Consider the following 25,750-nt stretch of genomic DNA (forward strand, 5'->3'; position numbering starts at 1 on the left):
TTGCTAGATGAACTACGTAGATGCAGAGAGACCAAACAGTAATGAATGGGATCGATTATCTCGGTTCTCTCTCTTCATGTTTTGTTCTTGGCACTCTGCGATCCTCAGCAACGCCTCCGACACCTCCTCTCCCCGGGTCCGCCCCCCTCCGTCCCCGCATTGCAGTGCGCACGCGCCGTATCCCCCGCCCCAGTAGAGTGACGGGCGGCTTCAGCCAATGGCGTCGTGAGAAAGGTGGAGCGGCACCTCGTGGACTCCCCACGGATCCCGGTCTCTGAATATTTATGAGGGAGGCGGGCAAACGCCGCTTCTCGCCGAGGCCGGCGCCATGAAGTGAGAGCGGGGTCGGGGTTCGCTGCTCGCCGGGGTCTAAAAGATGGGGGGGACCAGTGGGTGCGCCCGGGGCCCGGGCGGGGCTCGGGGGTGCGGGAGGAGTGGGGTGAAGTTAGCCGCGGGGCCCCAGGGGGCGGTAATGAGGACGGTCAGCGAGCAGATGCCGAAGGGACCCGCGGGTCCTGGGGAAGCGGGGGATGCTCGGGGGGTGGACCGGCTCCCGGCAGGTAACTCCTCTCGGCCGGACGACAGGGGAGTGCGGGGGCTGGAGAGGGGCCCAGGGGGCGGGGGACTGACCCTGCCCCCCACCCCCCGCCGCCAGGCTCAACGTGGACGGGCTGCTGGTCTACTTCCCCTATGACTACATCTACCCGGAGCAGTTCTCTTACATGCTGGAGCTCAAACGCACACTGGACGCCAAGGTGGGGGGGCCCGGCCCTCGGCTTCCCACCTGACAAGTGGGACGGCCACGCGTGCCTCTAAGACTGAACTTTCTGGACGTCTAGGTTTTAGGAATCTGAGGTCCTTGGGAGGCCAGCGCTCCCCAAACTCCTGGCATCTAAAATAATAGTTCATAAAAGCAGCACCTAACATTTATCAGAGGCTGCGCTGCTTTAGAGCCGGCTCTCGGGTGGGAAGCCTGGACCCACAGCCGTGTGCAGTTGGGTGAATCACTTAATCTCTTTGTGGCACGCTTTTCACGTGTGTGAAACGGGCTTCGTTAAGACTGCCTACCCTCAGAGGTTAGTGTGCAGGTTGTTAGGAGTTAATTCGGTAAGTAAGGCAGCAGTTCTTAACTGGGGATGATTTTGACCCCCCGAGGCAGTGTCCGGAGACATTCCTGGTTGTCCTACTAGTGGAGGGGGGCGGGTGCTACCGGCATCTAGCAGGTAGAGGCCATGGACGCTGCTAAACATCCTGTAGTGTGTAGGACAGGCCCCCTCACCCCACAGCCAAGTAGTATCTGACCCCCAGATGTCCAGAGAGCCTAGGTTGAGAGATTCTGATGGAAGACCCTTAGAAGCAGTGCTAAGGGCTCCTGGGTGGCTCAGTTGATTGAACTTTCCACTTTGGCTCAGGTCGTGATCCCGGACTCCTGATTTCTAGCCTTGCATCTGCTAGCTGCTGTCAGCATGGAGCCTGCTTTGGATCTTCTGTCCCCCTTTCTCTCTGCCCCTTTCCCCCTTTGTGCGAGCACGCGCGCGCTCGTTCTCTGCCTCTCTCAAAAATAAATAAACGTTAAAAAAAAAAAAAGTGTCAGGCACAGAGTAAGTGTTGTGAAAGGGTTTGCTATATTAAAAGAAAAGGCAGGTCACTACCTGTCAGTTACCATGCTAAATGTATAGCCCTCAGTTTCTCATTAGTCCTCACAGTAATTCTGTAAGGAAGTGCTTAGCAGGCCCATTTTATTTATTTACTTATTTTTTTTAAATATGATTAAAAAAAAATTTTTTTTTTCAACATTTATTTATTTTTGGGACAGAGAGAGACAGAGCATGAACGGGGGAGGGGCAGAGAGAGAGGGAGACACAGAATCAGAAACAGGCTCCAGGCTCTGAGCCATCAGCCCAGAGCCCGACGCGGGGCTCGAACTCACGGACCGCGAGATCGTGACCTGGCTGAAGTCGGACGCTTAACCGACTGCGCCACCCAGGCGCCCCTATTTACTTATTTTTAAAAAATTTATTTGCTTTTTTTTAATTTTTTATTTAAAAAAAAATTTTTTTTAAGTTTTATTTATTTTTGAGACAGAGGGAGACAGAGCATGAATGGGGGAGGGTCACAGAGAGGGAGACACAGAATCTGAAACAGGCTCCAGGCTCTGAGCTGTCAGCACAGAGCCCGACGCGGGGCTCGAACTCACGGACTGCGAGATCATGACCTGAGCCGAAGTCGGCCGCTTAACCGACTCAGCCACCCAGGCGCCCCTTCATTTGCTTTTTTAAATTTTTTTTTTTTCAACGTTTATTTATTTTTGGGACAGAGAGAGACAGAGCATGAACAGGGGAGGGTCAGAGAGAGAGGGAGATACAGAATCGGAAACAGGCTCCAGGCTCCGAGCCATCAGCCCAGAGCCCGACGCGGGGCTCGAACTCACGGACCGCGAGATCGTGACCTGGCTGAAGTCGGACGCTTAACCGACTGCGCCACCCAGGCGCCCCTCATTTGCTTTTTAAAGTAATCTCTGTACCCAGTGTGGGGCTCAAACTCACAACCCCGAGATCAAGAGTCTCATGCTCTTCCGACTGAGCCAGCCAGGCACCCCTGGCCTGTTTTAGAGATGAGAATACCAAGATCAGATGGGTGAAGGCACTTGCTATGACCACTCAATAACAAAGAGGTGGCCAAAGTGGGGTTCAAACCCACTGTCCCTGGGGCCTAGACTTTTAACTGCTGTTGTCCCTCTTATTTCAAGATGGTGGCATTCTGGGGGCAGTCCCCAGAGTTTGTGTCCCTGAAGTTCTGTCTGTCTCCACATGCAGGGTCATGGAGTCCTGGAGATGCCCTCAGGCACTGGGAAGACCGTGTCCCTGTTGGCCCTGATCATGGCATACCAGAGGGTAAGTGACCCCTGGGCCCGTGGAGGGGGAGGAAGAGGGAAGGGATCCAGCAGGGGCTGAGCCCGTTGTCATCGGCAGGCATATCCACTGGAGGTGACTAAACTCATCTACTGCTCGAGGACTGTGCCTGAGATTGAGAAGGTGAGCCAGGGCCAATCCCTGGCCAAGGCCAAGTTCCGTAGGACTTGTTGGTCCCTCTGGTGGTTGCTCCTGTAGCTGGGGGGTGTCGCGTTTGAGAAGCTGGGGGAGGGGCGGGGCCAGGCTGGGCAGGGACTTGTGCTGGAGTCCTCCCTCCCTCCTTCACGGGAACAGGTGATCGAAGAGCTTCGAAAGTTGCTCCATTTCTATGAGAAGCAGGAGGGTGAGAAGCTGCCGTTTTTGGGGCTGGCTCTGAGCTCCCGGAAGAACCTGTGCATTCATCCCGAGGTGAGTGCCCTTTTCTCCCCTTTCCCCACGCCTCAGGGTTAGACCGCCGTCCAACCAGGAATCCTAGATCCCTAGACCATAGCTCTCAGGGTGATAGGCAGGGACCACACGCAGAATTCCCTCCTCACTCGTCAAATTCTGAGTCCTCATTCGCGGCCCAAACGCACATCCTCCCTAGCCTGAGAGAGATTAAAAAAGGCACTTCCTGGAATCCAGCAGGCCTGGTTTCCTGGCTCTGAAACTTAATAGTCCTGTATTCTCGGATAGGTGGTTTCCATAGTCAGACTTCAATCTCCCTTTCTGTAAAATGGGGGTAATTAGTTACCTGCTTCATATAGCTGTTGATAAGATTGGGCAGGGGTAGGGGGGTGGGTGAAATGGGCGAAGGGGGTCAGAATGTACAAACTTCCAGTTATAAAACACATAGGTCACGGGGTTGTAACGTATAGCACGTTGACTACAGTAAGTAATACTGTATCATGTATTTGAAGGTTGCCAAGAGAGTAGATCTTAAAAATTCTCATCGTAAGAAAAAAATTGTGGGGTGCCTGGCTGGCTCGCTCAGTGGAGCATGCAACTCTTGATCGGGGTCGTAAGTTTCAAGCCCCACATTGGGCAATAGAGCTTCCTTCAAAAAAAAAAAAAAAGAAGGGGCGCCTGGGTGGCGCAGTCGGTTAAGCGTCCGACTTCAGCCAGGTCACGATCTCGCGGTCCGTGAGTTCGAGCCCCGCGTCGGGCTCTGGGCTGATGGCTCAGAGCCTGGAGCCTGTTTCCAATTCTGTGTCTCCCTCTCTGCCCCTCCCCTGCTGGCACTGTGTCTCTGAAAAATGAATAAATGTTATACATAAATAAATAACTGACCGAGCGAGGTAATGTACGTATAGCCCTTAGCTTGTGCAAAAATCTAAAACATGACAAGTGACCATGCTATTTATATAATAATCTGTGACACGTAGAATATTACTTATTGTTAAGTTACGTTACAAAACCATCGGGGCTCACGGCCAAGCAGTGTTCTAAGCACTTCACGTGTGGTAAACGCGTGGAATATATATCATGACATTATTTGTGAGAACACGAGACATGATGGATGAGGTGGGTGATCATTAGAAGGAGCTCCAGCCTTGGGGCGCCTGGGTGGCTCAGTCGGCTAAGCATCCGACTGCAGCTCAGGTCACGATCTCGCAGTTCGTGGGTTCGAGCCCCGCGTCGGGCTCTGTGCTGACAGCTCAGAAACTGGAACTTGTTTCAGATTCTGTGTCTCCCTCTCTCTCTGACCCTCCCCCGTTCATGCTGTATCTCTCTCTGTCTCAAAAATAAAAAAATAAAAACGTTAAAAAAATTTTTAATAAAAAAAAAATAGCTCCAGCCTTGACAACTGATGAAATGGGAAGGGTGGGGGGAGGGTCAGCAGCCTCAGACGCTTCCCTTTGGTGAAGGAACAGGTTTTGTTGTGGGAAAACACAGCCTGGGGGGGCTGTGCTGGTACCACCCGCAGAGGCTCAGAGGCTAGGCAAGGCCAGTTCTCAAGGCCATCAAACCTCCTCTGATTCTTAGATTTGCCAAGGTTCTGGGTGTTTTAGTATTTGTAAAGATAAAGCCGTTATCCTTCACCCACACGCTAAAGATTCTTCAAAGCTTGATTTTTTTTAAAAAATTGAGGTGTCATTGACATACAATGTTAGTTTCAGGTGGGCAGCGTAAAGATTTGGTACTTGTAGGGGCGCCTGGGTGGCTCAGTCGGTTAGACGTCCAACTTCAGCCCAGGTCACGATCTCGCGGTCCGTGAGTTCGAGCCCCGTGTCGGGCTCTGGGCTGATGGCTCAGAGCCTGGAGCCTGCTTCTGATTCTGTGTCTCCCTCTCTCTCTGCCCCTCCCCTGTTCATGCTCTGTCTCTGTCTCAAAAATAAATAAACGTTTAAAAAAAAAAATTAAAAAAAATAGATTTGGTACTTGTATAGTGTGCAAAATGATCACCATGGTTAAGTCTAGTTATATGTATCACTTTATATGATTCCAAAAAATGTTTTTTGTCTCATAATGAGAACTTTTCAGATCTCCCTTCGGAACTTGCAATAATGCAGTACGGTATTATGAACTATAGTCTCTGTGCTGTATGTTACATCCCTAGAACTCAATTATTTCAAAAATGGAAGTTTGCCCTTTTTCATCATCTTCACCCGTTTCTCACTCCCCTCCCCTGGCAACCACCAATCTGTTCTTTTTTTTTTTCTTATAAAGATTTTTTTTTTAAGTTTATTTATTTTGAGAGCGCATGCAAGTGTGTGAATGGGGGAGGGGCAGAGAGAGAGAGCGAGAGAGAATCCCAAGCAGGCTCTGAGCTCTGCCAGCACAGAGCCCAACGTGGGGCTCCCATCTCACGAATCGTGAGATCATGACCTGAGCCAAGATCAAGAGCCAGACGCTTGCCCAACTGAGCCATCCAGGTGCCCCTAAAGATTTTATTTTATCACTGTTACTGTTTTTAAGTTTATTGGTGAGAGAGAGAGAGAGTGCACACGAATGTACAAGTGGGGGAGGGGCAGAGAGAGAGGGAAAGAGAATCCCAGGCAGACTCCACACTGACAGAGCAGAGCCCAGTGTGGGGCTCGAACTCATGGACTGTGTGAGATCATGACCTTAGCTGAAGTCGGGATGCTTAACCGACTGAGCCACCCCGGTGCCCCAAAATTTTATGTTTTAAGTAATTTCTGTACCCAGCATTGGGCTCGAACTCACAGTCCCAAGATCAGTGTAGGAGTCCAGCATTTGCTCCCCTCTGATACCTCCTCGGTTAAGTTTGCAAGCGTCTTAACTGTTTAATAACGAAACAAGTTGAGGTTCAAGTTTCCCCACAATTCCCGATTCTCACCCCAGATGGCCAGGACAGCCCCCCACCCCACCTAGCTGGTAGGTGTAGAGCCCCGTGGTCGAGGAATGCTTGAGCTTCTTGGTGCTAAGATGCCCCCCGGCCGCCAGGTGATGCCCCTGCGCTTTGGGAAAGACGTCGACGGGAAATGCCACAGCCTCACGGCCTCCTACGTGCGTGCACAGTACCAGCAGGACCCCAGCCTGCCCCACTGCCGCTTCTACGAGGTGCCCGCCGAATGGGCTGAGGGAGGGAGGGCAGGAGGGTAAGCCGGCTGTGACAGCCGACCTCCCTGACCCACGCTCCCCCCCCAGGAGTTTGACGTCCATGGGCGCCAGGTGCCCCTCCCTGCTGGCATCTACAACCTGGATGACCTGAAGGCCCTGGGGCGGCGCCAGGGCTGGTGCCCCTACTTCCTTGCCCGCTATTCGGTGAGAAGGCTGGGGGGCTGGGCAGAGGGGCGGGGGTGTGCGTTACGGCCTGCCTGCCTGTTTGTCGGTCTGTCTATCCATCAGCTCGTGTTTGTACCTTGCCCAGGTCTGGCCTGGCAAGACCTGGCCTTGCGTCTATGAGGCCGTGAGGGAGACGGGTGCCGGGTGGGGGAGGGGCGGGGGGGGCAGGGCCGGGGTAACCATGCCCTCCTTGGCCCCTAGATCTTGCACGCCAACGTGGTGGTTTACAGCTACCACTACCTCTTGGACCCCAAGATCGCGGAGCTGGTCTCCAAGGAGCTGGCCCGGAAAGCTGTCGTGGTCTTCGACGAGGCCCACAACATCGGTGAGGCGGGAGGCAGAGGAGAGGAGAGACTCAGCCCCTCCGGCCGCTGCTCCGGCCGCCCGCCTGAGTCCGGCTCTCCCCCGTCTCCTCTCTAGACAACGTCTGCATCGACTCCATGAGCGTCAACATCACCCGCCGGACCCTCGACCGGTGCCAGGGCAACCTGGAGACCTTGCAGAAGACGGTGCTCAGGTGGGGGCCTCGGGTGGCTGCTGGACCTGAACGCCTACCCCGCGCCCTGCTGTCTGGTTCCCGGCTTCTCCCGGGCCCCTGCTTTCTGCCCGACTTACTCTCGGGGACACCGGGCCTATCCCAGTGCCCCATCCCCCCCCCCAGACGTCCCCCCTCTTCCCACACCCGATCCCCCCTCCCCCTGCCCAGGATCAAGGAGACCGATGAGCAGCGTCTGCGGGACGAGTACCGCCGCCTGGTGGAGGGGCTGCGCGAGGCCAGTGCGGCCCGGGAGACCGACGCCCACCTGGCCAACCCCGTGCTTCCCGACGAGGTGCTCCAGGGTGAGCTGCTGCTCCCTGCTGCCACCCGCCCCCGGTCCCGCTCTCCCCGTGGTGGCGGCTGATTGCGTCTCCCCGCAGAGGCGGTTCCCGGCTCCATCCGGACGGCCGAGCACTTCCTGGGCTTCCTCCGGCGGCTGCTGGAGTACGTCAAGTGGCGGCTGCGGGTACAGCACGTGGTGCAGGAGAGCCCCCCCGCCTTCCTGAGCGGCCTGGCCCAGCGTGTGTGCATCCAGCGCAAGCCCCTCAGGTGCGGCCCCCCACGGCTGGGGGCGTCCGGTCCCCGCGGGGGTTTGGGGCCTCCCCGCACCCCGTCCTCTGTGCCCGGGGCCGCCGCGTGGCCAGTGTCAGGAGTAAGTGATGGGCGCAGAGCGAGCGTGTGCGGTGACTCGGCAGACTGGGCAGATCCCCGGGGAGGTCGGAGCTGGCCCCGCGTCCCTGTGTGTGCCGGGCGGGAAACTGGCAGGCAACGCGTGGCTTAACCAGAGAGCTTGATGGAGGCGCGACTGACAGAGGCAGTCAGGTCAGGAGGTCCGACAGGGGTCCCGGACCCTCATCCGGCTCAGGTATTTCCGCCTGAGGCCCCGGTGGCAGGGGAGGGACGGCCCCGGAGGGGGCTCCTGACAAGCTCCAGCAGGGTGGGAGCTGGGGGGAAATGCTGTAGGTCCCCTGGACCCCTGTCGCCTCCTACCAGTGCTTCTCTTTGTCCCCAAGAAGCCTGATGGCAGGGACCAGGAACACCCCCCCTCCCCCCCCCAGCCAGGCAGTCCGGTGGGGATGATCCCTAGCACGGAACAAGCGGAGGATGGACCTGGGAGAGGGGTGGGGCCTCCTGTACTTTCCTTTGGCTGTTTTGCATAAGTCACTGGTCTTCTCTGAACCTCAGTTTCCTCTTTTGTTCCAACGGGTAGGAGGGCCGTCACGTTCACTCCCGGGTTTCCGTGGTGGTGCAGTGAGAGAGCACGGACAGAAGTAACTTACTTGCCGTGTCTTGAGCACTGGTGATGAGCTGAGCACTTCACGCTCTGCATCTTGTGGGAGCTCAGGAGGGCGCTCCTGTGCCGCAGAGGAGGACGGTGTGGCCTAGAGAGGGGAAGCCACTGCCCGGGGTCACCCGGCACTTTGTGGGCCAGTTGTGTGAAGCCAGGTCCTTAGGGCTCCAAAGCCCCTCACTGCCCTGCCTCTAAGGGGCTGGGGCGGCCCTCGGGGTGGCTTCGTCTGCCCCCAGACCAGGATGACCAGGGTGAGCATGGCTGGGATGGGGGAGCTCAAAGGGGGCACCTGGTCCAGCCGGGGTGGGGACGTACAGATGACAGACTTGAAGCGGTGGCCTTCGGAGGCAGGTTCTAAAGCTCTGAGTGTCCACCGGGCTCTGAAACCGGGCGTTCCCGCTCCATGACCTGCCCTTGAGGGGCGACAGCCTCGAGCCTGACCATCGGTCGGGTGACTGGGTGGCCTCGTGTGTGAGGGCTGGCGACACGGCATATGTGAGATTGTTCTCTGTGAGTACACGGGGCTCTGATGCTTGGATGTGCCACCACGGTGGCCAGGTGTGACCGACACGGTGTGACAGGTCGTGGGTGTGAGCTGCATGCAGCCATGTGGGATTCGGGCTGTGACTGGGATTCTGGGTGTGCTCGTGGGTCTCCTCTTTTAACCAAGAGCCTGCACGGGGTGGTGTGGCCGTGTGTGACATATGACCGCGGGACTCTGGACGTATGACGCGGGACTTCTCCGCGTGCGCTGTCCTACAGCTGTGGCTCTGCGTGATGGGCAGTTGTACGGTGTGGGGACACGGGGGTGACTGAAACAGCCCCGGTCTCTGCCCTCACGGAGCACCCGGTCACCCGGGGAGACCGATGTGTGACCGAGTGCTGGCGAGGGCGGAGGAGGTCGCTGGTCCTGTTGGCTCTCTGCCGCCACCCTGACCCCGTCCGGCCTTCGCCCCAGATTCTGTGCCGAACGCCTCCGCTCCCTGCTGCACACCCTGGAGATCGCCGACCTCGCCGACTTCTCTCCCCTCACCCTCCTCGCTAACTTCGCCACCCTCGTCAGCACCTACGCCAAGGGTAAGCTCGTCTTCTCCTACCTCTGCCAGGCCCCCCGGCAGCTGGAATCGGGAGCCCGGCAGGGTCCAGAGAGTTGTCAGTGAGACTTAGACTTTCAGGACCTTGTAGGGCTGGGCTCGGGAGTTTGGGCTTTATTTCAAGCGCAGTGAGGACCCACAGATAGTTCTTGGGTTAGCGCAAGCCTCGTGCTCAGATTTGTATTTTCTAGCTTCAAAGTGGAGTAGGATGGGGGACGAGGCCAGAGAAACTCTGTGGGGTCCCTCACGCTGTTGGGTGTGGTAAGGAGTGGGCCTTTCTACTGCCGGGAAGTAGGGAGCCATGGCAGGTTCTGAGCAAGGGAGGGGTAGGGGCCTGGGGAAGGATGGGAGGACGGGAGGGGCTGGAGAGAGATGTGGGACCTGGTGTCTGGGGTGGGGGGGGCAGGGAGCAAGGAGCTGAGTGCATGGCTCAGGTTTCCAGCTTGCCAGGGAGAGGGGATGTTGTTCCCGTTCCCGAGGCTTTACTGGTCAGCACGTGTTAAGCTGGCCAAGGGCTCAGTCTGATCCCCAGGGATTACTGCTCTGTCCTGGAAACCAGGTCAGACTTCCTGACACCCTGCAGCAGGATGGAGAGTCTGTCCCCCCCACCCCGGCGCACATCAGTAGCAAGTCCCACTACAAGCTTCCTTCTGTATCCCTCTCTCCTGCCCCAGCCCACCTTCTTCTGGGGCTGGCTTTCTCGTCTCTTCCCATCCACTAGCGCCTCCCGTTCTTTGACCTGGAACATCTTGCCCGATGCTCCTCAGCCCCCAGCTACCTCCACTCATCCTTCAGTTTAGCTGGTTAAAGATGGCCCCTGTTCGAGGAAGCCCTTCCTGACGCCAGGCTGCGTCAGGCTCCCCTCCTCTTGGCTCCCCCGTCCCAACCCTGTCTGGTCACCTGGTCACTCACTGGGGGGAGGACTGTGTCCCCATCATTAGACTGTGAGCCCTGAGAGGGCAGGGCCAGAGCTGTCTTGGTTCCCACTGTGTCCCCAGTACAGAGCTGGGCATAGAGAACTTGGTTTTTTTTTTTTTTTTTTTTTAACTAGGTGAAATTGAGTATGTGAGTTCATTCATTCACCTATTTTTTTTTTTTTTTTTTTTTTGATGTTTGTCTTAGTGTGTGTGCATGCACACACAGGAGAGAAGCAGGGAAAGAGGGAGAGCGAGAATCCCAAGCAGGCTCCGTACTGCCAGTGCAAAGGGGCACAAACCCCCAAACTGTGAGATCATGAACTGAAACCAAGGGTCGGTGGCTCAACCAACTGAGACACCCAGACGACCCCATTCACCTGTTTTTTTTTTTTTTCAACAAACAGGCCAGGCCCCGCACTGGGGAAGTGACAGGAATCAAGAGGGACCTCATTTCTGATCTCCTGGAACTTACATTGTAGAAAGGAAGACAGGTAGCAAAGGCTCAGATAAGAAAGATAATTCTAAAAAGGGATCGTTTTCTAAAAAGGGAGAAACAAAAACATTGCCGTGTTGGAGCATGCCTGCGGTGGCTGGGGTGGCCAGGGGAGGCCTGAGGCGTGGACATTTAAGCTGAGTCCCAAATGACCAAATGGAACCAGCTGCCTTGGACTGTGGGTCCAGCAAGTGCAAAGGCCCTGGGGTGGAGTGAGCCCGGTGGTTTTTGAAAGTTAGGCAGGAGGCCTGTGAGTGAGGAAATGGAGTCAGCGTGGCAGGGTCCTGGATGATTTTGCACCTTGAGAGGGGTGTGGGGAGCTATACGGGGCTTCTGAGCAGGGCAGGGATATGACCTGACTTAGGATTTCACAGGGTCTCTCTGGCTGCTGGGAAGGGAGCAGGGGTGGGAGCTGGAAGCCCAGTGAGGTGGTGACTGCAGTGGTCCAGGCCAGAGGTGATGGTCTTGGGAAGGGGGTTGGAGGAGTGGTCAGGGTGCAGATGGGCTTTGGAGACAGAGCTGACCAGCCTGATGGGTTGGATAGATCTAGGGGAAAGGTTCCAGGCTTTGGCTTGAGTGGCAGGGTGGGTTCTCACGGCTCTGGGAGAGTCAGGAGTAAACCTTTGGTGCTCTCTGTTCGTGATGCTGAGTGGGTGTCGGCTCTGGGAGAAGCGGACAGGTTGGGGCGTATGTTGGACTCTGGATGCCTGGGTCTGAAGCTGGGGCAAAGGGTTGGTGGTCCCGGTCACTAATGGAGGAGGGTGTGGCCGGGTGGGCGTGGCTCCGACTGGTGACCTGGAATCTCCCTGGCTCGTAGGTTTCACCATCATCATCGAGCCCTTTGATGACAGGACCCCCACCATTGCCAACCCCATCCTGCACTTCAGGTGAGACTCCACCCCAGTGGGGGGTGTGAACGGACCACAGGGGCCCCAGCCTGGCCCTCGACACCCTCTTCTGCTTCCTGCAGCTGCATGGACGCTTCCCTGGCCATCAAACCCGTGTTCGAGCGCTTCCAGTCTGTCATCATCACATCTGGGGTGAGGACCCTTTTCTGCCCCCAGTCCCCAGCCCCCCACGATGGGGTTCCTGGCCCAGTCCTGCTGAGGTCCCGCCTGCTGTCTCTGCTACAGACGCTGTCCCCACTGGACATCTACCCCAAGATTCTGGACTTCCATCCTGTCACCATGGCAACCTTCACCATGACGCTGGCCCGGGTGTGCCTCTGCCCGATGGTGAGTGGGAGAGGCTGGGTGCTGGGGCAAGGGAGATGGGAATGGGGGCCGCCTTTCCTCCCTCTGTGCTGTTGCTCAGGCAGGAGAGTTTTACAGCTCAGGGCACAGACTCTGGATTCAGAGACAGACCTGGGGTTGATGTTACTTCTCCCGGTAGGGAGGACTTTCCAAGCCTCAGTTTCTAATCTGTAAAATGGGAATGCATCCTCTCTGACGTCCCAGGCTGCTTGAGGGGGTAGTGAGATAAGGGGCATAAAACGCTTCTGCAGCCCAGGGCCTGCCAGTAGGCACTCCGTCAACATCTCGGTTAACGTGGCTTTGCCTGGTTCGTCATCGGGCCGTAACGTTGGTGAGTGACCTTTTTGCTTTGCCTCAGTTTCCTTTGTAAACAGGTATCAAAACATGGGCCCTCCGTCCTTTATCTGAATCCCTTGGGCCAGACGTATTTTATTTTTTTAAAGCTTATTTTGTGAGAGAGAGCGTGCGAGCTGGGGGGGGGGGGGGCGGCAGAGAGGGGGAGAGAGAGAATCTCAAGCAGGCTCCGCACTGCCAGCACAGAGCCCAGCGTGGGGCTTGAACTCCCGAACCGTGAGATCATGACCTGAGCGGAGATCAAGAGTCAGACGCTTAACCGACTGAGCCACCCAGGTGCCCCGGCCAGGTGTATGTTAGAATTGAGGCTTTTCCTGGGGCACCTGGGTGGCTCAGTTGGTTAAGTGTCTGACTTTGGCTCAGGTCATGATCTCACTGCTTGTGAGTTTGAGCCCTGCATCGGGCTCTGCGTTGACAGCTCAGAGCCTGGAGCCTGCTTCGGATTCTGTGTCTCCGGCTTTCTACCCCTCCCCCGCTACTGCGCGCTCGCTCGCTCTCAAAAATAAACATTACAAAAAAACATTTAGAATTGAGACTTTTCCAGACTTTAAAAACAAAGCACGTGCCGTGTGGTATGTCAACATGGCCAGCGGGGTCTGGGCAGCTCACTCCAGTGCAAGTCGTGTTTTAGCAGGAAGAGGTTTTAAGACGTCAAAGGGAGGCAAGCCGGGACTCTGAACAGACTCCGGTCGGAGCAGATTCTGCTGTCGTACGTGTTTGTGCCAAATTCAAATAGCCGGAGTTTCTGGAGTTTCTTGGCTCTTGGAATTGCCCTTGGGGGTCGTAGACCGGTGGTGACCGTGTACTGCGTTGTGGTTTTGTGGAGGTGCCCCGGGAGGGACGCGCCAGGGGCTGGTGGCTGTCGAGGTGGGGGTGACACGTTCTCCTGGAGCCGCCTGACCTGGAGGCTGGGGCCGGTAGAACATACTTGCTGGTTAGCGACACGGACAGACAGGTTCAGTCCTGCCTCCGCCGTTTATTTGCCGTGTGACCTTGGGCAGGCAGCTCACCTTCTCAGAGCCTTAGGTCATTCATCTATGCCGGGCAGATAACAGCGTAGCTGAGGGTTCGTCCAGTGACATTGTGTCTATAAAACGCTGGCAGCTAACACATTAGAGTGGTGACTGCCGGTTGCTTACCGTGATGGCTCTCGCTCTCTCCAGATCATCGGTCGGGGCAATGACCAGGTGGCCATCAGCTCCAAATTTGAGACCCGGGAAGATATTGGTATGCTGCTCGCAGGGCTGGGTGCATGGGTTGCGAGAGGGGAGGTGTATCAATGGGCTGAGTCATGCCGCAGTAACAAATAGCCCTGAATCAGAGTGGCTTAACACGTGGTGTGTGCCATTGTGGGTTGGGGGGGGGGGGGCCTCCCCAGGTGTCCCCTCCCTCTGGGCACCTTCGCTGTTGGACACATCATGGCGGTGGGGAGATGTGACGGGAGGGATCCTGGTGATCGTGCTGTGCCTCCTAAAGGCGTTCGGCCCCCAGAAGTGACTCCTGGCCACTCATTTCATTGGTCAAGACGAGTCACGTGGCCACACCTAACCTGAGGGGTCCGCCCACGGGGCTGGAAAGCGAAGTGGAGTGTGTGTGAACAGCCCTACAGCTGGCCTCAGTGGGGTTTCTGGGGACCCCGAGTTGAAGATAGGGCACTAGAGGGGCGCCTGAGTAGCTCAGTCTCAGCTCAGGTCTTGAGCTCAGGGTCGTGAGTTCAAGTGGAGCCTACTTTAAAAAAAAAAAACCAAAAAGCCAAAACCAGGGCATTAGATAGAAGCGCTCTGACAGGGAGTTGGGGAGGAGGACCGAGGACGCCCTCTGACCCCTCCCAGCGGTGATCCGGAACTACGGGAACCTCCTGCTGGAGATGTCCGCCGTGGTCCCCGACGGCATCGTGGCCTTCTTCACCAGCTACCAGTACATGGAGAGCACCGTGGCCTCCTGGTACGAGCAGGTACGCCCAGCCGCCCCCTCCCCGGAAGTCCCCTCAGCGTGTTGGTTTCCTTTGTCTTGCGTTCTGAGTGGCGATGGGCACCACAGGTGACGGGACGGCGTGTGGAACACAGCGAACAGTTCGAAGAATACACATTGTGTACCCTTGCACGTGGCTCTCCCCCCCTCCCCCCCCCCCCCCCCAGGTTGAAAACTCGAGCCCCTGCTAGGCAGCGTGTGGGTGAGGTCATGGGCCTTCTGGAAAAGGGGCTCAGCACAGCTGGCACCGGGTGGCTGCTGCGACCTCTCTCCTGGTGCACCATGGCCCAGCTCTCGGGGGGGGGGGAGCGGGCACTACTTCCTGAGGGCGAGATGAGAGAACGTGGCTGATCCAAGCGCCCAGGAACAGAGCGGGGGGGTGGGGGGGGGCCTCATCCTCTCGGCCAAGACCTTCGTCTTGTCCTCACGTGGGCGCTTCCCACACGGTGGGGAAGGTGGCTTCCGGCCACCTGAATCCACATTCTGAGTGGTGTCCTCTTTAAGAAGACTTCGCCTGGCCCAGGGTCACGAGGTGGTCTCGTGTGTGTCTTCTAGAAGCTTTGTGGTTCTGGCTTTTTCACATCTGGGTCTGTGAGTTACCTCAGATTCGTCCTTGCGTAGGGGGTAAGGTCAGGACCCAGGTTCTTTTTTCTCCGTGCGGAGAACTGGAAGGCACTCTCCCCACTGGAGATGGACACAGGTACGGATGACCGTGTGGGGGTGCGTTTCTGGACCCTCTGGTCTGTCCCCGTGTCCGTCCTTGATCTCACCCAGTTAAATGCAGTGTCACAGGAAATCCCTGGGCAGCCTCCGTTTGGCTCTGCCTGACCTACATCAGCCTCTCTACTAGCCACCAGCCGGGGGCCGGAGTGTCCCAATGGGCCACCTCGGACCATATGGCTGCCCCACTTGTCCGAAGGATGGCGTGCGGGGGTTGCCCCCCCACCCCCCGCAGATCACAGAGCTTCCCACAAGGAAGGCTGGAGGAAGGTGCGGGGCTGGTGCACAGGAGCTGGGGCAGAGCTGGGTTTAGCCAGGATGCCTGTGCCCTTAGTCCACTTCCGGCCCACCCGCAGCCCGACCTGCCTGGTGTCCTTCCCTAGGGCATTCTCGAAAACATCCAGAGGAACAAGCTGCTCTTCATCGAGACACAAGATGGGGCCGAGACCAGTGTCGCCCTGGAGAAGTACCAGGAGGTGGGTAGGGGCGTGGGGGATGCCAGGAGACTGCGTGCAGAGGGCCTGAAGGAGGCGGCTCCGAGGGCACGCAGCTCCTGTCTCGGCCTCCCCTCCCCAGGCCTGCGAGAACGGCCGCGGAGCCATCCTGCTGTCAGTGGCCCGAGGCAAAGTGTCCGAGGGAATTGACTTTGGTGAGTGGACTAGCTCCCCCCCCCCCCCCCCCCCCCCCCCCCCGTCTGCATGGAGCTCTGGCTGTTTCTGGTCCCCCAGGCGACAGCACCCTCCCCCCTCGCCTGGGCACACACCGGGATCTCCCCTTCCTGAGTCCCGAGTACCCGGTGGGGCCCTCAGAGCGTAGCCGCGCTCTTCCCATTGAGACAGCACAACCTCCTGGCCCACACAAGGCCAGGCCACCCCGGTAACCCCGTGCCCCTCCTGTGCTCGCCCCCCAGTGCACCACTACGGGAGGGCCGTCATCATGTTTGGTGTTCCCTACGTCTACACCCAGAGCCGCATTCTCAAGGTGAGCAGCCCCTGGGGGGCGCTAGGATGTTGGGGCCCCTCGGGCCATCCCCTGGAATGGGTGCGGGGTGGAGGGGGCCGGAGGGACCCCTCTGCCACCTTCTCACCGGCAGGCGCGGCTGGAGTACCTGCGGGACCAGTTCCAGATCCGAGAGAACGACTTTCTCACCTTCGATGCCATGCGCCACGCAGCCCAGTGTGTGGGTCGGGCCATCAGGGGCAAGACGGACTATGGCCTCATGGTCTTTGCCGATAAGGTGGGGGTTCAGGGGCCTCTGGCTGCCAGGGTGCTCCCCCCTTTTCCAGAGGGTGAGGGAGGCCTGGGCTCCCCCCCACACCCCCAGGGTCCTGATGTCTATCCTTTCTCCCTTGCCCGCCTGCCGAAAGCGGTTCGCCCGGGCAGACAAGCGCGGGAAGCTTCCCCGCTGGATCCAGGAGCACCTCACTGACGCCAACCTCAACCTGACGGTGGATGAGGGGGTCCAGGTCGCCAAGTACTTCCTGAGGCAGATGGCTCAGCCCTTCCACCGGGTGAGCTGGACGTGGCTAAGCCCCTCGTCCAGGAAGGTCCCTTGACTTTCTCCCCAAGCCCCAACCCTAGCCTGCCCCCCCACAGAGAGGCCTTTGGAATGGGGGCCCCGTGGGGCGTCTGTAGTGATCGGGCAGGGGTGTGGGAGTCCGGCTGGCTCCCCTCTCCCTCCCTCAGGCCTGTTTTGGCCTGCCAGGGATGGTATGTTCCCTGTCGTACGGGTGTTTCTAAAGCCCCAGTAGGCCCGATGCAGGCCACTTCCTGTCACTACTGGTGCTCAAGTCTTGGATCCCTGAGTCCCGTGGGGAAGTGCTACACTGCCTGCCCCTGACCTGATCGCTCCGTCCCCTCCAGGAGGACCAGCTGGGCCTGTCCCTGCTCAGCCTGGAGCAGCTGGAATCGGAGGAGACGCTGCGAAGGATAGAGCAGATTGCTCAGCAGCTGTAGCTCAGAGCGGGGGCTCCAGAGTCCTACCTGGCCCTGGGTCCCAGCAGCCCGGAAGTCGCCCCGGGTCCTTGCACGAAGCCGCAGGCAGACGTTCCTGGCTTCCGAATCTACAGCCTTTAATCGCAGGAGGAGAGCGGGGCACAGCGAAGCCCGATACCCCGGGGGCCCCCCCAGGGGAGAGGTCATCCGGGAGCTGAAAGGCCACCCTTCCCCACTCTTCCTGAGAAGCTGGAGCCGTGTGGTCCTGTCAACTTCAGCGGGGGCCCAGGTCCTGGGTGCTGGCGCTGAGGGTCCGAGCAGCCTCGCTCAGGTGCTGGTTGGCGAACTGCGGACAGGCACGTGGGCAGGACGAGGCCGGGCTCCAGTGGCCGTGAGGGCCGCCCCCCAGCGTGCTCACTAGCTGGTCCATCCCTGTCTCTGTCCCCACTCTAGCCTCGCCTCTGGGTCTCCCAGCGTGGCCCCCTACTCCATCCTTGACCCGAGTGCCCCCCTCACCTGGGTCCCTGCAGCCTTTGGACCATCCACGTTCAGCATATTGAGCGACATGGCTCTCTTCATTCTGTAAGAAGAGGGGGAGTCCCGGAGTGTCCGGCTCCCACTCTGGGGAAGACTGTCCCAGCACCTGATCTGACTGTTCGTGTCCCAGAGCAGATGGGAACCATAGACGGTTCTCGAGCAGGACAGGGGGTGGGGTGGGTTGCAGAGGCTGCAGCCGTCGGGCTCGTGCTGACCCTGTGGACCACTCACCCTGCTGCTCCAGCCAGCCCCTCGCCTCGGAGACGGGAGACCAGCTTCTCACTTCCACGCCGGAGGGACTCGCGGAACTTGGAGAATGAGCTGCTCCGACGCAGGGGCTGGGGAGGGCACCGGGGAAGGGGTCAGTCCCCGCTTCTCAGCCAGGCCCCACCCCTGTGGCGGAAGCAAAGCCCATCCTCACCTGCTGTTCTGTGTCCCCAGCCGTGCCTGTGGGGGGGGCTCCTAAGAACAGAAGGGGGACAGTGCAGTGGGGACACTGAGAAGTCACCTGGGGGGGGGGCGTGGGGAAGGGGGCTCACCCAGAGGGGCAGGCAGGTCCTCCCGGCTGAGGATCTCTTTGTACAGCTCTTCTGCCTGCTGGTACTTGTTCTGTTTCAGGTAGGCCGAGGCCTGCGGGGAGGGGAGGGCCTGGGTGATCTTGGCTCCGATCTACCTCCCTGGGCCCGGTGTTACAGGAGGAGCCAGACGCGTCCGCCCCCAACCTCCCACCTAGTGACCAAGGGCAGGTGACTGGTTCCTGCTCTGCCTTGGGCTAGTGACACCACCTCTTTGTGCCTCAATTTCCTCGTTTGCAAAATGGGACGGTAACAGCGCCTCCCTCCTAGGGCCCTTTAAGAAGTGGAGGGTACCAGGAAGGTACTAAAGGGGGGGGGGGGTGGCGAGAGCTCAATAAATAGGACACTGACATCTTGGCCCCAGCGACGCGCGTGGTTTCCTGATGTTTCCATGTCCTTCCTGTGCTGAGCGATCTCGAGCTGAGGCCAGGTCGGAGAGGACCCCTCCTCCAGGGGCTCAGCAGAAGAGGGGGGGATCCTGGCCTCCAGCCTGTCCCACCCTTGAGCCAATGGGGTTCCCTCCCGAGGGACCCTGGCAGTCCGCCCCAGGTTGTACCTGTGCCCCGCAATGCCCTCACCAGGTTGTTCTTGGTCTTGGCCACGTTCGGGTCGTGGGGCCCCCCCAGGGCCTCATAAATGCTCAGGGCTCGGGCATAGTGCTGTTCCACCTCCTCGAACTTGCCCTGGTTCTGGCAGAGCAGGGCCAGGTTGTTGAGCTGCTTGGCCACGTCCGGGTGGTCGGTGCCCAGGACCTAGGGGTCAGTGGGATTGGTGGGCCACGTGATGCCAGCAGCCGTGATGGGGGCCAGGAGTTAAGGTTTATAAGATCAATGCGGAGAGTTGCGGGAGGGTAGAAGTCACACAAATGCCATTTATCAGGTCACAAAGTCATGGGGGCGGGGGGGGTTGCCGATGGGGTTGGAAGGTCAGGACTGGGTTGGAGGGCACATGAGGGGATTTCTAAGGAGGATCAGAGTCAGGAGTCAAGATCAGGTGGAGCTCACCGAAGGTCAAGGGTAGTGAGTCATGGCGATGGGGTAATTCAGGCTCAGACTGGGTGCTCATGATATCAGATGGCAAGGATATCATGGGATCAGGGTTCCAATGTGAAAGCCACTGATTTGAGCGCATCAGGATCGAGTGGGAAGGGGCAGGGGACTGTGCTGGGCAGGGGGTGGTGGCAATACCTTCTCGCGGATCTCCAGGGCACGCTGGCACAGCGGTTCGGCCTCCCGGTAACGCCCGCGCTTCCCATAGAGCACAGCCAGGTTGTTGAGGGTGGCGGCCACCTGCGGAGTGGGGGAGGCAGGTCAGGGGTGGGAGGCACGGCCCCGCAGCCCTCACTCCTCGTCCCCTCCTCACCGCGGGGTGCTCGGGGCCCAGCGTCTGCTCCCGGATCTGCAGGGCATCGTGGAGAAGGTCTGTGGCCTCTTTGTACTTGTTCTGGTCCCTGTGGGGTGGCCCAGGGACGGGGGGGGGCGGGGGTCAGCAGTGCTGGGTAGTACTTGGCTGAACCAAGTGGGATGGCACCACCCTTCCGCGGTCCCTTCTGGGTCTCCGCACCTCCCAAGTCTAGCACGGGGTCCCTTTACCCCCAGATTGCCTCCAACCCTCCAACCACCCCAACGTCTCTTCCCTGTCTGTTGGGGTCTGTTACCCACGTTCTCGGATTCCTCTTTGCCTGGGTTACAGTGGTTTCCCCAGATCCCTCTCGACACCCCCACCCACCAGTCCAGGTGCCCCATGCTGGCTCCCCTGCCCCCAGCAACGGGTCCACGGCCGACGGCGGCCCTCACCGGTACACCAGCGCCAGGATGTTGAGCATGGTGGCCACGTCAGGGTGGCAGTGGCCTGAGCTCCGCTCCAGGTCCTCTAAGGCCTGGCGGCACAGTGGCACGGCGACCTCGTAGCGGCCCTGCCCTGCGTACTGGATCACGAGGTTGTGCAGGGTCCGAAGGCGGGCGGGGATCTCATAGCCCCCCTGCTGAGCGGCTGCGGCCCCCACTGCCTCTGGGCCTGCAGGTGGGGGGCATCGAGTCACTGCAGGTCTCCTACCCCTCCCACCCCACGAAAGGGAACACATGCACCCCCAGAACTATAGCTGCCTCGCAGCCCCACTGGGCTGACGTCTGAGATTGGGATCGCAGGCGTCTAACTGGTCCAAGGGCTGTGAACATGGGGTCTACCCGGGGTGGGGGAGAAGGCAAGGGTGGAGGGCTGGCTTCACGGCTACCAGCCTCCCCTGCCAGCTGCCACCCGCCCTGGCCCAGCCACTTACTCCCGATACCCGGCCCCGATGCCCACATCCCTGCCCGGAGACCTTGGGGGCTCACGGCCCCTCCTCCTCCGAGGCTGAGTGCCCCGCCATCGCGTGCTCCCCCACACCCACCTTTCCTCTCTTCCTCCTCACTGGGGAACAGGGAGGCCAGGCTGTCCCGGCGAGGCGGGGATTCAGGCCGCTGCAGAAGATGGGAAAGCGGGGAGTCATGAGGGCTGGGAAGTCTGTTTTAGAGACCGGGGTCCTGGATCTCAGGGTTTGAGGGAGGTAGCATTCAGGAGCCTCGGGAAGTTTCCGGAGGGCTCGGGGAGGATCTGGAGAGGGGTGTGGAAGCTGGGGGCTTCTGTGGAAATTCAAGGGGGTTCTTTGAAGGGTCTACGGCGCTGGGGCTCCATGGAGAGTGCAGGTCTGTGGGGTACCTAAGGAGGGCCAGTGGGGGGAGGGGACAGCGCATTGTGGCCCTGGCCCCCGCTGGCCCTGCAGCACCTGGTTCTCCGCGGGTGGGTCATACTGCCTCAGCTGTCCTAGGAACTCGAGGTGGCTCTTCTCCTCCTCCAGCTGGGCCACGGCCTCCTCGCTGGCCCTCAGCCGTCGCTGCGTCTCCTCCAGCTCCTCCCGCAGCCACGAGTTCTCCTGGGCCAGCCGCCGGGCCTGCGCTCGCAGCCGCTGCTTCTCTGCCTCCAGGGAGCCCACGTGCGCGGACAGGGCCAGCAGCACCTGTAGGGGGTTGGGAAGCAGGGGCCGGTCCCCACCCTGCCCGACAGCCCCTGGTCCACCCCGGGGCCTCCGATCGCGTCAGCGCACCCCCATTCCACCCAGGATCCCCCGGATTCTACAGAGGCCCTTCCGTGTGACCCCCAAGGATACGCAGAGGCTCCCAGGGGTGTACCCACATCCTGCCCAGGGACCCTTCTGATTTTACCTAGGCACACAAATTATGCGTAGGGACACTTCACATTCTGCCCGGGTAACCCCCCAAGTCTCCCTAGGACAAGTTCTATAGACGGCCACTATCTGGTTCAGGGGCCCCTGTCCCACACAAGGACCTGGTAATGCTGCCCAGGGACCCCTAAGCCTAACCCAGCCTAGGCCTTCCCTCCCCCACCCCTCACACCTGCCCCCTTCATCCCTGGGCCTGCTCCCAGCTCCGAGCCTCCCCCGCACCACAGCGGGATCCCCGGTCCCCTCATACCTGGGCCTCACCCAGTCCCAGCTCGATGGCCTCCAGCGCGTGGCTCACCACCTGCTGCTTTTCTTCCAGCAGCTCCAAGCCCGCCACCAGGCCCTGCCCTGCCAGGGCCTCCGCCAGGTGCCTGGCCAGGCCACGGTGCTCTGCCCGCAGGGCCTCCAGCCCCTGGACCACCTGCCGCGTCTGGCGCACCAGCTCCTCCGGGCTCAGGCGCTCCGGGCCCAGCGCCGCGTTTCCGGGGGCCGCCACCTGCACGGACATCGCCGCTCCTGGGGGCAGCAGGGATTGGGGGATCGTCCTTGCCGGAGCCAGGCAAGCCAGCCTGTCAGCCGCGGCGTCATTCCAGCCAGCAGGACCCTTCCCGACTCTCTCCCCAGCCAGCCAGCCAGCCAGCCCTCTGCCTCCGTGCCCTCCCCACGCCAGCCGGCTCCCTGTCCCACACCCATTCCAGCAACTGGAAACGTTCTAGTCTAGCTTTGCCTGTCCTCAGCCCAGGGCCCTGCCCTGAGGGTAACTCCAAACCCCGTGTGCAACTAACCAAAAGAGGGCAAACGGTGGTCTTGTGGCCTCTCCCCTGCCCTGAGCTCACCTGGCTAGCCCCCTCCACCCCAAGGGCCCCAGGTACCCTGGCCCAGCACTCCGGGCTATGTGACCTGGGACTGGAGGCGCCCTCCTCTGCTGGGCGTGTGGGGCGGGGCGTGTGGAGGCAGCAGCCTCTCCGTGAGCTCATTCTTAGGGTGTTTTTGTTGGGAACCAGTCAGACCACTGGGGGTGGGGTGGGGCCCGGAGGAGAGGGCCAAGGGGCTGGGGCACCAGAAGCAGAGGAGCCCTTTGGAATTGGGGGGTCAGGAAAGGGGGGGCCCATGTGTCAGCTCCCGGGGCCTGAGATGCCGACAGATCCCAAGGGAACAGGGGCTCCGCCCTCCACGGCAGACGGGCTCCGCCAGCCCAAGGCATGTTGGGACACACGTGTGGCAGGCACGGCCCATGGATGTCACATTGGCCATGTGACAGCTCAGAGTCCGAGGCCTAGAGGGTGACGCATGGGGGTCTCACATGTGGCGCTTCATGTGGTTGTATGTGGGTGACAAAGTCAGTGACACAGCTGGTGGGGCCTCTGGAGCCCTCATACACACACACAAGCGCACAAACGCACTCCCGTCCCAGAAATAGACCCCAAGACACGCACAACCTCCCTTCTTAATTACACAGGGCGGCACACACATTCTCCTCTCAGAAACAGAATACACGCTCTTTTTTCAAATACAGCACAACACGTACCTAGTTTCTCAGAAACACACACGCACACGCACACTCCCTTCTTAAAAATATAACGTGGGGTGCCTGGGTGGTTCAGTCGATTGAGCGTCCGACTTCGGCTCAGGCCGTGATCTCATGGTTTGTGAGTTCGAGCCCCACACTGACAGTGGGGAGCCTGCTGGGGTTTCTATCTGCCCCGACCTGGTCACGCTCTCTCAAAATAAATACATTAAAAAAAAAAAAAAAAAAACAAAACAACCTAATGCAACATACTAACCCGGGCACACACACATACAATCTTTCAGAAATAACACATGTACGCTTTCCTCGTGGAACTCCAACCCAGCACAAAAGTATATTTTCCTCTCAGAAGTAAAAGCCAACAGGGGCGCCCGGGTGGCTCAGTTGGTTAAACGCCCGACTTTTAGGCTCAGGTCATGACCTCGCGGTGAGTTTGAGCCCCGCGTCGGGCTCTGTGCTGACAGCTCAGAGCCTGGAGCCTGTTTCGGATTCTGGGTCTCCCTCTCTCTCTACCCCTCCTCTGCTTGTGTTCTCTCTCTCTCAAAAATAAACAAACATTAATAATAAAACAAAATAAAAGCCAACACACACAGAAACTCTGTGCCCCCTCACTAGTGAAAATACCATCAAATCCCAAATTACATTCAGCCTCTTGTCGTGCACTTTTACCCATGACATCTCTCTCCCACGCTCATATGGTCCTGCAAGGAGCTACCTCTCCATTATATGCCCATTGTCTCCTTCAGGGGTACCAGTGCGCGTGCGGACGCACACACACAAAATCCGGATTCACTGTGCACCTTCCTCCTTCCTCCAGCACCCCCACCCCCTGCCGGGCCAGCCAGGGATTCACACACCCACGCACCACACACACGGACACACAGAGCTTCAAGCGTGGACGTGCAAATGACCCCTGAACTCAGACTCCGTTGTGCCGTCACAAGCAGGCGCCCACTGTGGGCACAGACAGCGGCGGAGACCCGCAGAGGCGGTTCCGCGGCTTGGACACACACCCTCTCACGCACACGTCACTTAAGCGGCCGGTCCGTCGGAAGCAGCCCCGCGGTTTGGGCACCTACACACGTGCTCCCAAACCCGTGCACTTAGACACACAGTCAGGGGGTCGCGGAATCATGGATTTTATCCACCGTCGGCTCTCACTCGCCAGCCATCGCTACGGATACGCGTGTCTCTCGCTATACGTACATACGTGCGCGCACGCCACGCCATACTGAGTGTCACGCCTCCCACACGAGCCCCATGAGACAAAGTCACCGTCCCCCAAGTTCACGGAGAGGCAGCCTGACGACCCCAACCACCGTCCCCACCATTTTGCCCGCGTGGACTTCCGCCGAGCCGAACGCTCTTGCTGGCGCCACCCACCAGCTTGACCACAGCCACGCGCCACGTGGCCCGCCGCCTCGACACACACCGGTTCCCGCACTCGGTACCCGCCCCCCCCAAACAACAAACTCCCTTTCGCACGCTCAGCCCCGCGCGCACACGCTCACGGCCGACGGGGAGAATCACACAGCCACCCTGCACGTCCGCGTGGGTCCCCCATCACCCACCCCTCCTCCACCCCGCCCGCACCCTCACACCTAATCCTATAAACAGTGCAACTGCGTCCCACACCCGCAGCGCCCCCCGCCCCCCCCCGCATGAGACACACCGTCCGAGGTGTCGCCCACGTTCCCTTCTCTCGGAAGCCGTTCCCCGTCATCCACGCGGTCCCTCCGCGCCCCTCCCAGGGCGACCCCGCCCGTCCGTCGCCCTTTCTCACCCACACCCACGGCCTGACACCACCGCGCCCACACCGGAGCTTCGCACACCGTCTCTCCACACACACACACACACCTGTATCAGGCGGCCCCCATCATGGCCAGCCCCCCAAACCGCACACCTTACCCCTGGCCGTCTGGCCCGGTCGACCCCGCGCACCCGGGCTTCCCCCCCCCCCCCCCCCCCCCCGGCGCCCGGGCGTCACAGGCCCCCCCCCCCGCCCCCGCCCTTCCCCAGGCCCCGCCCCGTCTTCGCTCCTGTTTACCTGCGCACGGGGGAGGGGGCGCGGCCCCAGCTGGGCCTCCAGACCCGGGGAGCTGGGGGGGAGCCCCAGGGCGGGGCAGGGGGGGTCCAGGGTCCCCAAGGCCCGTCCCCGTCCCCAGGCCGGCGGGCCCAAGGGTGCGCCGGGCCCCGGCCCTCACCCTCCGTCCCCGCCCCCATCCTCGAAGGCCCCGGGACCCCCCGCCCGGCACCTCGGCGCCCACCTGAGCGCGGACGGCTCCGGGACCCGCTCCGCCGCTACGCGTCCGGCCGCGTCCGGCACGCCGCGCTCGCCCCGCCGCTCCCGGCGGCGCCCCGGGTCTCCGGCCGCGGGCGGCTCCTCCGAGGGGCGGGGCGGCCTGGAGCCCCGCCCCCGCAGGTGAGGCCGGCCCCGCCCCCCGCCCGGCTCCACCGGAGCCCCCGCGGTCCGGGCCCTGCGGGAGCAGCACCACCGCGCAGGCCGAACCCGCAGGCCGCGGGGCCCGTCGAATCTGAGGACGATTCCGGCGCGCTGGAGTCCGGCCAGCCGGGTCTCAGAGAAGCTGGAATGTTGGCAACTTTGGATCCCAGACCGATGGCTTTCTTGCAGGGCCGGCCGCTCTCGGCCCCCTCTGCCCACGGATCCCATCCGTCCGTCTGG

At 60.0% G+C, this 25,750-nt stretch overlaps 2 protein-coding genes and 1 long non-coding RNA gene across 6 annotated transcripts; 1 reads left to right on the forward strand and 2 right to left on the reverse strand.

The window, feature by feature from the left end:
• Positions 1 to 226: 226 nt before the first annotated feature.
• On the forward strand, positions 227 to 18,684 carry ERCC2 (ERCC excision repair 2, TFIIH core complex helicase subunit). 4 transcript variants are annotated; one of them, XM_045441946.1, is made up of 23 exons: positions 227 to 333; positions 656 to 755; positions 2,817 to 2,894; positions 2,973 to 3,035; positions 3,207 to 3,320; positions 6,300 to 6,416; positions 6,504 to 6,620; positions 6,843 to 6,966; positions 7,062 to 7,158; positions 7,348 to 7,481; positions 7,560 to 7,728; positions 9,429 to 9,547; positions 11,792 to 11,861; positions 11,945 to 12,014; positions 12,108 to 12,209; positions 13,745 to 13,808; positions 14,414 to 14,535; positions 15,656 to 15,748; positions 15,849 to 15,921; positions 16,183 to 16,253; positions 16,366 to 16,509; positions 16,640 to 16,783; positions 17,136 to 18,684. In XM_045441946.1, exons 1-23 carry the CDS (start codon positions 329 to 331, stop codon positions 17,226 to 17,228), a joined length of 2,283 nt encoding a protein of 760 aa, XP_045297902.1. In that variant the 5' UTR covers positions 227 to 328; the 3' UTR covers positions 17,229 to 18,684. The 4 variants fall into 4 exon arrangements, with proteins under 4 accessions (XP_045297902.1, XP_045297901.1, XP_045297904.1 ...); XM_045441945.1 differs by having other exon boundaries at positions 298 to 393; XM_045441948.1 differs by lacking the exon at positions 227 to 333 and adding an exon at positions 427 to 560.
• LOC123578777 lies at positions 13,111 to 14,425 on the reverse strand. The gene is made up of 2 exons (XR_006702507.1): positions 13,721 to 14,425; positions 13,111 to 13,616 (listed from the first exon to the last, which is right to left on the reverse strand). It is a non-coding gene; the product is annotated as an uncharacterized LOC123578777 (long non-coding RNA).
• KLC3 (kinesin light chain 3) lies at positions 17,324 to 25,449 on the reverse strand. The gene is made up of 13 exons (XM_045441951.1): positions 25,335 to 25,449; positions 21,790 to 22,055; positions 21,084 to 21,314; positions 20,709 to 20,778; positions 20,116 to 20,335; positions 19,682 to 19,769; positions 19,507 to 19,608; positions 18,898 to 19,071; positions 18,284 to 18,374; positions 18,166 to 18,206; positions 17,976 to 18,082; positions 17,724 to 17,787; positions 17,324 to 17,553 (listed from the first exon to the last, which is right to left on the reverse strand). The coding sequence occupies exons 2-13, from the start codon at positions 22,045 to 22,047 to the stop codon at positions 17,482 to 17,484; spliced, it is 1,518 nt and encodes a 505-aa protein (XP_045297907.1). The 5' UTR covers positions 22,048 to 22,055; positions 25,335 to 25,449; the 3' UTR covers positions 17,324 to 17,481.
• Positions 25,450 to 25,750: the final 301 nt, after the last annotated feature.

This window comes from Leopardus geoffroyi, chromosome E2 (assembly GCF_018350155.1).
Source record: "Leopardus geoffroyi isolate Oge1 chromosome E2, O.geoffroyi_Oge1_pat1.0, whole genome shotgun sequence".
Taxonomy (NCBI): Eukaryota; Metazoa; Chordata; class Mammalia; order Carnivora; family Felidae; genus Leopardus; species Leopardus geoffroyi.

Bases quoted from the DNA above. Each gene is read 5' to 3' on its own strand.
- ERCC2 (XM_045441945.1), top strand. The intron at 6,417-6,503 runs GTGCCCGCCGAA...CTCCCCCCCCAG, and splicing joins CCCACTGCCGCTTCTACGAG to GAGTTTGACGTCCATGGGCG. The intron at 16,254-16,365 runs GTGAGCAGCCCC...TCTCACCGGCAG, and splicing joins CCCAGAGCCGCATTCTCAAG to GCGCGGCTGGAGTACCTGCG.
- KLC3 (XM_045441951.1), bottom strand. From the start codon at position 22,047: ATGTCCGTGCAGGTGGCGGCCCCCGGAAACGCGGCGCTGGGCCCGGAG. The intron at 19,770-20,115 runs GTGAGGGCCGCC...GCCACCCCACAG, and splicing joins ATCCTGGCGCTGGTGTACCG to GGACCAGAACAAGTACAAAG. The intron at 19,609-19,681 runs GTGAGGAGGGGA...CCCACTCCGCAG, and splicing joins TGGGCCCCGAGCACCCCGCG to GTGGCCGCCACCCTCAACAA.